Below are 12173 nucleotides of genomic sequence, written 5' to 3'. Positions count from 1 at the left end.
GGTAGTAGTTGACTTTGGGCTTATGTTTTTTTTTTTTTTATTCTAGCTTTGCTTTGTGTTTTGTGTGCTTGGGTTATGTGGCTGTCGTAATGGAAAGGAGGGAAGAGGAGGAGGAGAGGTTCTTGCATAGGTTATGATGTACTATAGAGTAGTTTTTTTCGGGAGGTTGGCTTTTGGTATTGGAATTTAAATCTCTTCAAAGACCGCTATATCGGGCACCGCATTACTGTATTACTGTATTACTGCTATAAGTACTCGAGAACCTAACACTCGTGATATATTACATAAAATTACAATTACCCCCCCCACCCCCCCCCCCAACCCCCAAATCTTCCGCACCCCAAACACACCCCATAAAAAAATCCGCCCCCAGACCCCAGCAACCCCCCCCCCCCCCCCCCCCAAAACACCTACGACGGCACCCCCTCATACTCCACCCCCTCCCTCACCCTCTTCTTCACCGCCCTCCTCCTCTTCCTCCGACTCCTCTCCACCCTCCAACTAGCCCCCTTGGCAAACCACATGAGCCCAAACACAACCAACACGATGACCGCCGCCACGGCCGACACAATGACCTCGCGCCGCCCCTCGTCGCCGAGCTTGTAGGGGCACGGCGCGTTCGCGCCGCCCGAAACCCAGCACGAGTCCGTGGAGAGCGAGTTGAGGTCTAGCCACACGCTGGCTGTGCTCGGCAGCGTGGAGCGGAGGAGACTGTGCAGGTGTGTGTTTTCGAGCGGCGTGCGCGGCGCGGCGAAGCAGGGGGGGAGGAGGGCGTAGGGGAGGGGGGTGGGTGTTAGTGTCCACTGTTGGGTACGTTAGCTAGGTGCCCTTGGAGAGTGGAGGGGTTCGGGGCTTTTGGGGGAGAGGGGGGGGGGGGGACAAGGGGGAAAGGGAAGACATACATCATAAGGCCGCCCCCCAACACGACAAGCCGCCCTTCGACTCTCGTTACAGTCCGCCACAAACCACCTCCCATCCGCCACGCGCATCGCCGCGCACCGGAACGACGCCTTGCGCCCCGTCGTGTTCTGCGGCTCGTCGTCGCCCCACGCCCACGCGGCCGTCGCGCGGATCTGCGCCTCGTAGCTGCGGAAGCGTTCCTCCAATGATGTGTTGGCGGCGCCGACGGAGTCGAGCAGCGTCGAGTACCCGCAGTTGATGAGCGCCGTGATGTTCGCCGCCGCAGCTGCAGCTGCAGCTGCGGGCGCGCGGTAGAGCGCCTGCGCCCACGAGGAGTTGCCCGCCGCGATGCGGGTGTCGGACGGGTTGTAGAAGCACGTTGGGGTGCTCGAGGCGTTGTAGGGCACCGGCTCCCCAATGTAGCCCTCTGGGAAGATGACTGCGTCGTCGCCCGTCGCGGCGGGGTCGTAGACGGCGGAGACGGCGTTGTCGAGCTCGCCGAAGGCGACGAGGACGCGCTTGCCGACTTTGAACTCGAGGTAGGACTCGCTGGGCCAGCCGTCGGGCGTGCTGACGGTGTTGTCGGCGGCGAAGCGGGTGGTGAAGTAGGTGTTGTTTGTGGTTGTGGTGTCGTCGTACCAGCTGCCGTTGAGGTTGTTGCGGTCGGAGAGCAGGAGGGTGGGCGTGTAGGCGTCGGCGAGGATGTTGGCGCTTTTGAGCGTGCTTGTGAGCGGCTGTGGGGGGGTGGTGGAGGTGGTGTTGCGCGTGGGGTGCAGAGAGAGTGTGAGGAGGAGAATGCGCGCGCCGAGGTCCGTGTTGGTGCCGGTCATCCAGGTGTCGAAGATGGTGAGGAGGGTGGTGGCGTTGAAGGAGGGCGTGCAGGTGTAGGATTGTGCCGACTGGCGGGGGAGGAGCGATGCGGCGGCGGTAGTAGAAGCGGGGGTGGTCGTTGGGGTCGTGGAAGATGCGGCATTTGAGCTCGCCGCCGGCGCCGGCACGTCCGATGCTACCGCAGCACGTCAGATCATCTCCCCCGGTAGACCTCCCCCATAGCCCTCCACATAGCTAGCTATAGACAGTAGATAACAGTAGCGCACCTGGACAAATCCCCCACCCGCCGCTCTCCCCATCCAGATACAGATCCAGCAGAAAGCTGCGATACCCAATGGCAATCAGGTCCGCCACGCACGCCGCCTTGTCGTCCGTGTAGCTGCCGTCCGCGAAGCACGCCGGCGTCAGTGCGATGCCGGGGTACTGGTTGTAGTTTATGGGCACGTCGCGGCGGAGGTCCCGGAGGCTCTATACACACGTTAGCTAGCTGTCTGCCTGTTTGTTTGTTTGTGGGGGGGGATTGTGGGGGATTGTGCAAGGGGAGAAGGAGAGGGGGGCAGACGAGCAGCACGGTGCTCCAGTTCTCGGAGACGGCGTCGGGGCTGATGGTGGGCGACCAGGAGGCCATCGTGCGGGAGGGGCGGTGGGAGCTGTGTGTGGGAGCGGTGGGAGCGGTGGGAGCTGTGTGTGGTTGCGGGTGCGGGTGCGGGTGCGGGTGCGGTGCGGTGCGGATGGATACCGCAGCTTAGCTCCTTCCTGCCTGTCTGTTACGCGAGGGTCAGGGGTGCTTGTGTCGGGCGCGGTGTAAGATGTCAGCATATGCAGATATCCTCATGTGCGGTTTGCACACAATTGATTCGTGCAGCAGTGCTTCTCTGCTGTCCCGGGGCCATCTCATCTGCGGTAACAATCGAGCTTTAATGTTAACGCAGCTGCCCGGTCGAACGCCGGTACACAAACTGCGCAGTGAACCATACCCCATGACGCAGCCCGGGTAACCCCCCACCACCACTTACCCTCCCTCCCCAACTCACTCCTAGCAGCAGCAGCAGCTCACAACAACCCGTGTCCGTCCGTTACGTAGCCGCGTTCAATCCGTACCTGTCACGACACCCACGAACGACGCCCACCACACCACGCCCACCGAGAACCACACAACCAGCAGAAAAACAGAAACACACACCACACCGCCCAATGTCGTCCTCAGAGGTAAACCCTCCCTACGCGCCCTTCTTCGGGTTTGCCGGAATGTAAGTCCACACCCTCCCCCCCCCCCCCCCCCCCCCAAATGGGGCGGTACCTACGCAAAGACTAACCAGCCCACAGTGCTTCCGCAATGATCTTCTCGTCCATGGGCGCCGCATACGGCACCGCAAAGGTACGCCCCCCCTCTCCCGCCCCACCGCTAGGAGCCCACTAACGCGTCCACCATCTAGGCCGGCGTCGCCATCGCCGGAGTCGGCACCTTCAAGCCCGAACTCATCATGAAGTCCCTCATCAGTCCGTCCCCCTCCCTCCCACCCATAAACCCCACCCCGCCCTTCTCCCCACACACTAACAACCCCCTAGGCGTCATCATGTCCGGTATCATCGCCGTCTACGGCCTCGTCATCGCCGTCCTCATCGCCGGCGACCTGGGCCCCAAGAACTCCTACTCGCTCTTCAGCGGGTTCGCGCACCTGGGCGCCGGGCTGTCGGTGGGGCTGGCCGGGCTGGCGGCGGGCTATGCGATCGGCATTGTGGGGAACGCCGGTAGTCGCGCGTTTATGAGTCAGGGGAAGGTGTTTGTGGGCATGGTGCTGATTTTGATCTTTGCGGAGGTGCTGGGGCTGTATGGGTTGATTGTGGCGTATGTATTCCTTTCTGAGGTGGAGGTGGAGGTGGAGGGGGAGGGGAGAGGAAAGGGGGGGGGGGGGGGAGGGATGTGGGATGTGGGCTAACTGGGTGTGCTGTGGGGGGATAGGTTGATTTTGAACACCAAGACGAACGGTTAAACGTGTTGCTGTTGATCGCTTCTGGGGTAGCTGGCCGGCTGCGGTTCGGCTGCTACTAACAATTATTAGTACTTATTTATATCTGGACCCGCAATTGGCATTGGCTTTAAACTTCTCGTGGGGGCGTTTTTCATGTCCTGTTTGGGGAACTTTGTCTCGTGTACGCGGAAATGGCTGGGGGAAATCAAAGAGGACATGTTTGCAAATTTGTAGTAAGAGGCGTGTACAGTAAATTTGTCTTTTTTTTTTTTTTTTTTGCTTTTTTTTACAGGTACAGTATATCCGTAGTTTTTCTTTCATATCTTTTTTGTTTTGGCTTGGTATGTGCGCTGCATGGAAAATGGTATTGGATTCTTTAAAGACGTTGGTGCTGTGGTGTGAATGTGAAGTGGTTGGTGTAGGAAAAACTGGCAGTGTGATCATTTCCGGATACTGGTAGTCGTAGTAATGGTATGGCTTTGTAGCATCTGGGCCCGTCAATTGCGCCAAGGTTAATGCTAGTATTGAGCTTATTACTATCGATTTCGGTGGTTATATAGACAATCAATCAAACCCTAAAGAACCTCTAGATATCATCTTGATAGCATTACTCCAAACCACACCCACTCTAGCCCGTAAATACAACTACATACATATATCCAACCCCCCAAAGAAACCACGGATATCCACAACAAAATGCTAGTAAAAAAGAAGAAACCCAAGAAAAGAAACAATGTTTTTAATGATAATAAAGATAATTACGCCCTAATAAAACAAAATAAAGAGAAAAGGACACCACTACAGCGCCGACAGCGCCGACCCCGCAACCCACGCAGCAGCGCAGGCCAGCAGCGCCCCCACACCCACCGCATTCCGATTCCACCCCTCCTCCTCCACGATACGCACCGCGCCCTCTCTCTTGGCCACTTTCTGCGGCTGCTCCTCCACCTCGACGGTCCGGCCACCGCAGGTCCCATTCCTTCTCGGCACCGTGAAATTGACCGCCAGCCTCGACAGCTCCAGCAAGTCCTCATTCCAGCTGCCCCCCGCCTCGCCCTCCAGCTCCACATTCTGCACATTCCCAAAGAAGTCCGTAATCAGCGTCTCGCTCAGCTCCCTGCGGAACAGATCCGTCCTGACTCCGGGGGTGGAGTGTATCTTCTCCGTATCATAACTATCAAACAGGTCCTTCATGGTGCTGCGGCTGCTGCTCGCCGTCTTGACCTCGTTCTCCAGGAACTCCAGGTTGTAGTACGTATAGCGGTCGATGACCGCCACGCCCACGTCGTTGTCCGCATGGTGCGAGTAGCTGCTCTCATCCAGCTTACTGCTCCCCGTCGCCAGGATGTTCGGCGAGTAGAACTTGCTGTACATCGTGTTGGCCTGGCACGTGTCGACCATAAACAGCATCTCGTGGTAGCGCTTCTTCTCCCACATCTGCTCGAACGCGTCCGCAATGTCAAAGGCACTAATCTCCTCCGCGTCCTGGAACTTCAAAAACTCGTTTCCGCCGTGGCCCGTCATGTAGATGAAGATGTTGCTGCGGTCGTCGGTGAGCAGGCGCTTGCTGCGCGGCGTGTCGGGCGCGACGCGGTCCGTGAGCAGGCGGATAAAGTTCTCGACCGTCACCTCGTAGCCGCGGTAGTCCACCTCGATGTTGTCGCCGTAGAGGTCGAGCGCGCGGTCGGCGTTGTTGTACACGGTGCCCGGGAAGGCGTTGCGCGGGTTGCAGGCGATGTCGTCCGACAGCATGAGGATGATCTGCGAGTCGGGGATGCCCAGCCGCTTGACGGTGCGGTACATGGAGAGCACGTTGGCCAGGTGGCGGTAGTTGAACCAGAAGCGGGAGGTGGACACCAGCACGGCCCAGTTGGAGGTGTGCTGCGCGAGGGCTGCGCAGGGGAGGAGCGTGAGCGGGAGGAGGAGGCGTGAGGGCTTCATGGCTGGTGTTGTGGTGGTGGTGGTGGTGGTGGTGGTGGTGAGCTGTGGGGTGTGGGGTGTGGTGTGGTGAGGTGAGGTTTAGAGGTGAGGTTATCGAGATGTTTTAGGGGCTCGTGGGAGCTGTCGAGTGCAGCTCCGTGATGAGAAATCAAGCCAAGCTGGAACCCTAACCCTGGAGAGATATCACACACTTCAATCATTGGTAGGGTCAATTGCAATCGTGCTTCACGCGAACAGCTGGTTTTGACGCAGTTACGATCTTCCATTGATTTTGTGCCCTCCTTGTTATAAATACAAGCAAAGGGATACATCAAAAGACTGAGGTATCCTTGTAAAAAAAAAAAACCCGTCCCAATTACGTATGACTTTTTATCCCCCATATGTTGACGCCCTCCCCCACTTTTTGATATTTGCCTCCCACCGCTAGAAAGAAAAGAAAAGAAAAAAGAAGAGAAAAAGAAAAACAAATTTTGATTTGGCACAGATATCGATTTCTGTGCCTTCTCCTAAACCTTCACAGCCTCCTTCGGGACCTTCTCAGACCCATCCTCATTGTAGTTCTCGGTCCTCATGTCCGAGATACCCAAATCATCCTCCTGATCCTTGGTCCTGGCCATATCGACGATAGTCAACTGCGGGTCCGGGTCAGGCGCATAGAGGTTCTGGACATAGCTGGCCGCGAGAGGATCGTCGAGGATACAGGTGAACTTCTTCTTTCCGCTCTTGGCGTCACGGAGTCCCTGGAAGAATACCTCCCACTTGTCCCTGGTTTCCTTTTCGACCGAGTCGGAGGTCTCTTCGGCCATGTCGCCCCAGATGCGCTGGTGTAGATCGTCGTGAACCTGCTGGAGGAGGCCTTCTAGGGTGGTGAAGCGTCCTCCAAGGGTTCCGGGGGTGAGGTCGAGGTTGAGCTCAGGGCAAGTGAGGGCGCATGTCTCAGACTGGGAAAGTTAGTTCGAACTACATGAATCGATGAATCCCACAAACCTTGAGAATATCACGAGCAAGATCCTCTTCGTCCTCGACCTTCAAGGTAATGATACGTCCCATAGAGGGAACGGCTCCTCCGGTCTTAACTTCGTTACTCTTATCTGCAAACTATCAGTAATGACCTTCCCGTAAGTCGCTACCGGTCGGGAAACCTACATCCACAAGCATGGCAGACAGTGCTCATAATAACCACCTCCTTGAAATGAGGGATATCCACAAGCTTCATATGTGTGCTGCACGGCCTGACACAGCTAGGGCAGCTTGCGGGGAACGTGTGCACCTCATCGGGCCTGATCTCATCGTCCTCCTCAAACTTCTCCGTGTCCTCCTTGCTCGTATCTGTCAAACCAAGTGCCGTGTTCATTTCCGGTGTCCTGACATAGTCGTGCCTGGCCCATTTTCCCTTTGCGTCATCCGGCTTCGGCTCAATCCACGAGTTACCGGCCGGGTCGTCAACCTTCACCGTGAACGGGAATGCCCGTCCCTCAACCATATCTCTACCCTTGGTAACAAACTGCGCAATCTTCTCGTATGACTCCGGGTCGATCTCTTTGCGCTTCGGCTGGTCCTGCTCAATGTCCTCAAGTACAAGCGACAAGAGACCTTCGACATTCGTGAGCTGCCCTCGCTGGGCGGGGATCTCAAGGTCGAGTTCGACGAAGCGCGATGTGCATGTTTCGGACTTGACGATCTGCCTGTTCATGTCCTCTTTGCTTTCAACTTTGAAGGTGTAAGAACACCCGCGCTCCTGAATGACTCCTGCGGAGGTGATCTCGTTGTTGCGGAAGTGGCAGTGGGAACACTCAAAGGACATGACGACAACCTCGCGGAAAAAGGGAATCCGTGTAAGAAGAAGACGAGTAATGCCTTGCTCATGGCAGTTCATGCATAGCGACTCTGGACATCAAATACGGCGATCAGTGGATAGCTACAAACCGAACTCGGCGCATAAAACATACCAATGTTGTCCACAACCTGCGGCTCGTCAACAGTAAAGTTTTCGCCACCTTCTGCAGCTTCGCCGCTTGCGCCGCTACTGGCGACGGCGTTGACCTGGTTGCCAATGGACTGGAACATATCCTCTTGCTTGAGCTCAGCGGAAGGAGCCATGTTTGCTGTCTATTTATGCGTCGATGATTATTGTATATGTAGCTGATATTGAGTGGGTACGAGAGTCTTTCTGTTGTTTATGTGCTTTAGAGAGTTGAGTCAGTTATCAGGAAGATTGAGTCAATGGTTAAGAGGTTGAGTCAATACATATAGTCAAAGGGGAAAGATTTTTTGGGTGGCGGGGTTTGGAGGGGCAATTGAATTACTAAGGGAGAGCCGCATAAGCCAAGCCTTTTCTCAATTATTAATGCACTCTTTTGTCATAGCTTGCTGGGATTGTTTCTAGGAACCCCTGTCAAATCTCGCTTGTTCTGGAAGTGCCTTTCCCCACTGTTTTGCTACGAGTGATACCTTATGATGTTCCACATACCTTCTAATAACGTACCGCATAGATTCCATTGAAACCTCTCATAAAGTTAGAGACATTTTTTTCCTATTACTTGTGCGAGTAGTGATAATGGTATTTTAGGCTATTGCGAATATTAAGGACGCCAGCCCATCTCAAATCCATTTTAGCAGCCTGGAACTAATTCATTCCTGGGCCACGAATAGCCCGTATCCTTCCACAACTAGTTTTTCAATAATCAATACTGTTTTCCTATCCTTTTAGATACCACGACTCACCGTAAGATTTGGGTTCATGTAAGCAACCAGATGGTTTTTTATGTACTCAGTCGTCGGGAACCCCACTGAAAGATCATAAAAGACATTAACAAGAAGAATTCATAATAAGTACTCGATGTATATAGGGATAACTAAACTTACGTGGATCACAAGTAACCGACTCCTTCCCTTGTTCTTGATAGATACGTATGTAGTCAATGTACATCGTTACACCGTCAGTCAATCTAGGGCTAAGTATTCGGTCAAACTTGATGTGTGATAATTATAGATCTTATCAACTCAACTTACCCCAAGAGGTTCCAATCAATATACGTCCATGAAGTGCTAAGACCAAGGTTTAATATAATAGACATAGGTTCTCGAGAAATGTCTCGTTGACCGATATTTCCATTTGGACCGATTGCATCACCTGCAAATGTTAATGAGGAGATACATGAAAAAACCCGACTCTAAAGATGTAACTATATCACCTGTCATCCTAAAAGTTTCTTCGTCACCAACGAACCACGCAATCTTGCCGTTACGTTTTCCTGGTCTATACTCAAACGCATATTTTTGAAACTATATCGACGATAAGCCCCCCATTCTTGGCCCCTTTGAGATGTTTGAGAAATCAAGCTCACTTGTTTCCCATCATACCACTCATTATTCAAAGTGGTAACCCCTTTGAAGTATCAGTTAGTCGGTCAACAAATACAGATAATCCAAAAATGCATACCACTAATGGCCTGTTGAAAGGGCCCACCGCTCCATCCGTTCATCTGAGTAACCATAGGATTCTTGATTGCTAGAAAGTTTATATCAGGCCTATGCCAAATATCAAACGGCGCCTAAAACATCAGTCACCGATATGTGCATAACTTTTATAAGGATAGAAAGCTTACAATTTGGTTGGACTGCGTGATGATACCCAGTCTTAGCTTTCCGTCAGTACTTGCCTCAAGGACATCAATTTCTGGCGCCCCACGGCCGATTCTCGGACTTGGATGATCCTCTCCTGTACAGACACATCTTGCAAATTTTTGGCCTGGAAGAAATGATAAACCATCGCTACTCGACTGGTTTGGAGTGATGCCTGCATCGCACTCGTCGTATGCATATGGCCATACCCCATCAGTCGTCGACATGTATCCAGGCCTACCAAGATTACCCAAGGTCCAAACACCCGGCCACAGTCCAGGAACACCAGCGGGACCTGGGAGCGAAACTGACGCCTCCAATACACCGCCCTTAAAGCAGAGCTTGTTCCAGCTCTGAAGCATTCCAGACCGATAATCAAGGTTGTGGTTTTTGAATGCGTCTAGCCTCAAACGAAGGGTTCCATCCTTTGTTGTCACAGCGTCTGGATCATACCATTCTAAATCGTTAGTGGAAGCATAATGAAAATCCATGGCCTGCCAAAAAGGGTCTTCATTTTCGTCGAATGACCTTCCATCTTTATTAAACTCATCACTGAATACTAGTTTTAGTTTTCCACCCCCCATTACTGAATCTCGTGTCATTGCATATTTTGGGGTATCAGCGTCTATTAATGTCCTCGCGGCACCCAAAATTGGGTAGGTTATGGTGGAAAGTTGACCTTCACCACCTAAGTCCGATTTCCCTTCCCGTGCAAGCCTGGTATAAGTAAGGACAGGCCATACAATAAACAAACTAAAAACGCCGCAAATAAACATCGTGCAATACAGAACTCCCATGAGTATCCTTTTATAACTAGATCTGATTTTTTCGTTTGAATTTGGGGTATGAAGGATATCATCATCCTCTATTTCGTCGATTGTCGGGTACTGGAGTGATATGCCACCATGCTCAGAATATAACGAGAAACCACGCTCAGGGTCTTCTTCATGAAGGATCGATTTATCATCAAACTGTCCTTCCTTATAATCACTACCAATGGTAAATGCTGGGAGTGCTGAAGAAATTTCGGACGAGCTGGCTCCTCTTTGGGACCATTGTGGATACCGGGAGTAGTCACCAACAGTTTGAATAGATGACATGGAAGACTGTGCTTTCAACAAAGGTATGATGGGTGAATGCGAATGAAGTGAACTAGCCTTTGCAACAGTACTTGTTTCACCACTCGATGGAAGAAATATGAATTCCGATGAGGCATTCACCACCCTGACTTGTAAACTTCGTTTAGGAATTGACAATCCTTTTTCTTCGGTCTCACCGACATCGACGTCTTTTCGGCTTGCATTTCTGCTTTGGATGCTTTCAAGAGGCAAAGAGGTTGTTGGTATGTAGCTCAGCCGTCGGAATGACTGAGGGGCAGCGGATGGAGGGGGATTTGGTGATCTAGACCTTTGACCTGATCGATTCATTGGACGTGGGCCATATAACTCTCTTCTTTTATCTCGACGATCAAATGCTTGCGGTGACTCCATTGGTCCGGTGCGCTGGTTAGGTATAAATCAGTTGTACCGCCCTCTTGTCTTGTAGTTGAGCTTGAAATTGGATTAAAAGTGAAGAGAAAGGTTTTGACTAGCTCACAGCTGGAGGGTTTGGTGGTTCACATAGTATGACGGTTATTAGTACCTTGAGGCGACGGTACTTGCCTCAAAGCCATGAATTAAAATGGAGAGCATGTGACTAATCTTAATCATGGGCTGTCACTCGTGACAGCATACACCCTCAAAAAATAAATCAGTTTTGAGCTTTTACTACAACTACTAATTCGATAAAATCTACCAATAACTCCCAGCTTTGGCCCATAATAGTAGGGAAATTATTCTGGATCGTAAGGTTATTGAACCACATAACCAAAGGGGGAGGTAAATATCAATCAAGGTCATGTTTTATTACAAAGGTTTCATCAAAAATACTCTCAGAGAGGGCTAAAACGCAATCATTCACCACAAATCACCACAAATGCAATCGGATTCGATATTTTATTGATATCACCTTCCATAGGCCGCAAAAAAACACCTCTACCCACCTTGTTCTATACACCGTGCAACATCACGGAATCTTATTTCACGTATTCACCTAGAGCTATACAGTAATGGTTTGTCGTTCGGAGACAATCTAAGAGTCCAATTTGGCAGGGAAGTTTCCGTTCTCTGCATTTTACGTTAGTTCGTTAGAAAAATGAGATCAGCGCCGGAGACTATGGTAGCGTACCGCGTTGAGTGTCCCATCTCTCTATCCATGAATTCGGGCAGAGGGATCGGTAGGCAAGGTAGAACTGGAGTTTTATGATTAGAATTCAGAAGCCGGGCGAAAGGACCTTGGGGGAATAGCATACTTGCTTGCAAGGAGCAAAGTCCTCGCCCTTAGCGTTGATGCACTTGTAGTAGTCAACGTACTGGAGAAAGTCGGTATTATATTAGCTTCAGATATGAGTTAAGGAATCATGAAACGCGATAGGCATTGCAGGTTACGGAGAACAAACGTTTTGCCAGCACTAGTAACATCCAGGATAAATGTTAGTATATACGGGGTATAATTTCTCATTGAACACGCATAATGGGGTGACATGCGTGCTTGGTCTGATTCTGATGAGGGAATCGAGCGTCAAAGCCTATTCAATTCACACCATGTCAGTTTGGCCTCCCTCGCTTCTCAACCCGGGAAACTGTAGGACGATCGGCCACATGCCTGCAGTAACGAACTTGAATGGCTTGGTTTCTCTTTCGTCGTCGGACATAGTTGCGGATTTTTTCGGTGGTCGTGAAGAGTGGAGAGGTTGTGTTTCCGGGAGCGCAAAGAGAGAGGGCAATTGGAGATGTGCGATGGGTCGATGTGGGCAATCAAAAGATCGGGTGAGGTCCGGTTGTTTGCTGCCAAGAACATAAGTGA

At 51.9% G+C, this 12173-nt stretch overlaps 6 protein-coding genes across 6 annotated transcripts; 1 reads left to right on the top strand and 5 right to left on the bottom strand.

Moving 5' to 3' along the window:
• Window positions 1–410: 410 nt before the first annotated feature.
• On the bottom strand, window positions 411–2359 carry H6S33_008937 (uncharacterized protein; the record flags this gene model as incomplete). Its single annotated transcript, XM_044840278.1, has 4 exons — window positions 411–803; window positions 903–1906; window positions 1998–2199; window positions 2294–2359. The coding sequence occupies 4 exons, from the start codon at window positions 2357–2359 to the stop codon at window positions 411–413; spliced, it is 1665 nt and encodes a 554-aa protein (XP_044697752.1).
• Window positions 2360–2925: 566 nt separating this feature from the next.
• Window positions 2926–3725, top strand: H6S33_008936 (uncharacterized protein; the record flags this gene model as incomplete). The annotated part of the gene is made up of 5 exons (XM_044840277.1): window positions 2926–2981; window positions 3058–3109; window positions 3168–3231; window positions 3301–3580; window positions 3695–3725. The coding sequence occupies 5 exons, from the start codon at window positions 2926–2928 to the stop codon at window positions 3723–3725; spliced, it is 483 nt and encodes a 160-aa protein (XP_044697751.1).
• Window positions 3726–4502: 777 nt separating this feature from the next.
• On the bottom strand, window positions 4503–5645 carry H6S33_008935 (uncharacterized protein; the record flags this gene model as incomplete). Its single annotated transcript, XM_044841218.1, has 1 exon — window positions 4503–5645. The coding sequence occupies one exon, from the start codon at window positions 5643–5645 to the stop codon at window positions 4503–4505; it is 1143 nt and encodes a 380-aa protein (XP_044697750.1).
• Window positions 5646–6151: 506 nt separating this feature from the next.
• On the bottom strand, window positions 6152–7745 carry H6S33_008934 (uncharacterized protein; the record flags this gene model as incomplete). Its single annotated transcript, XM_044841217.1, has 4 exons — window positions 6152–6586; window positions 6633–6736; window positions 6792–7532; window positions 7595–7745. 4 exons carry the CDS (start codon window positions 7743–7745, stop codon window positions 6152–6154), a joined length of 1431 nt encoding a protein of 476 aa, XP_044697749.1.
• A 512-nt stretch (window positions 7746–8257) lies between these two features.
• Window positions 8258–10759, bottom strand: H6S33_008933 (uncharacterized protein; the record flags this gene model as incomplete). The annotated part of the gene is made up of 8 exons (XM_044841216.1): window positions 8258–8314; window positions 8370–8434; window positions 8511–8593; window positions 8658–8778; window positions 8840–8930; window positions 8993–9033; window positions 9088–9199; window positions 9254–10759. 8 exons carry the CDS (start codon window positions 10757–10759, stop codon window positions 8258–8260), a joined length of 2076 nt encoding a protein of 691 aa, XP_044697748.1.
• Window positions 10760–11399: 640 nt separating this feature from the next.
• On the bottom strand, window positions 11400–12021 carry H6S33_008932 (uncharacterized protein; the record flags this gene model as incomplete). The annotated part of the gene is made up of 6 exons (XM_044841215.1): window positions 11400–11434; window positions 11496–11559; window positions 11620–11679; window positions 11767–11778; window positions 11855–11895; window positions 11973–12021. The coding sequence occupies 6 exons, from the start codon at window positions 12019–12021 to the stop codon at window positions 11400–11402; spliced, it is 261 nt and encodes an 86-aa protein (XP_044697747.1).
• Window positions 12022–12173: the final 152 nt, after the last annotated feature.

Source organism: Morchella sextelata (genome assembly GCF_020137385.1).
Source record: "Morchella sextelata strain SCLS chromosome Unknown scls_3, whole genome shotgun sequence".
In the NCBI taxonomy this organism is placed as follows: Eukaryota; Fungi; Ascomycota; class Pezizomycetes; order Pezizales; family Morchellaceae; genus Morchella; species Morchella sextelata.
The sequence above is the reverse complement of the archived record's forward strand: the minus strand, read 5'-3'. Positions and strand labels throughout refer to the sequence as shown.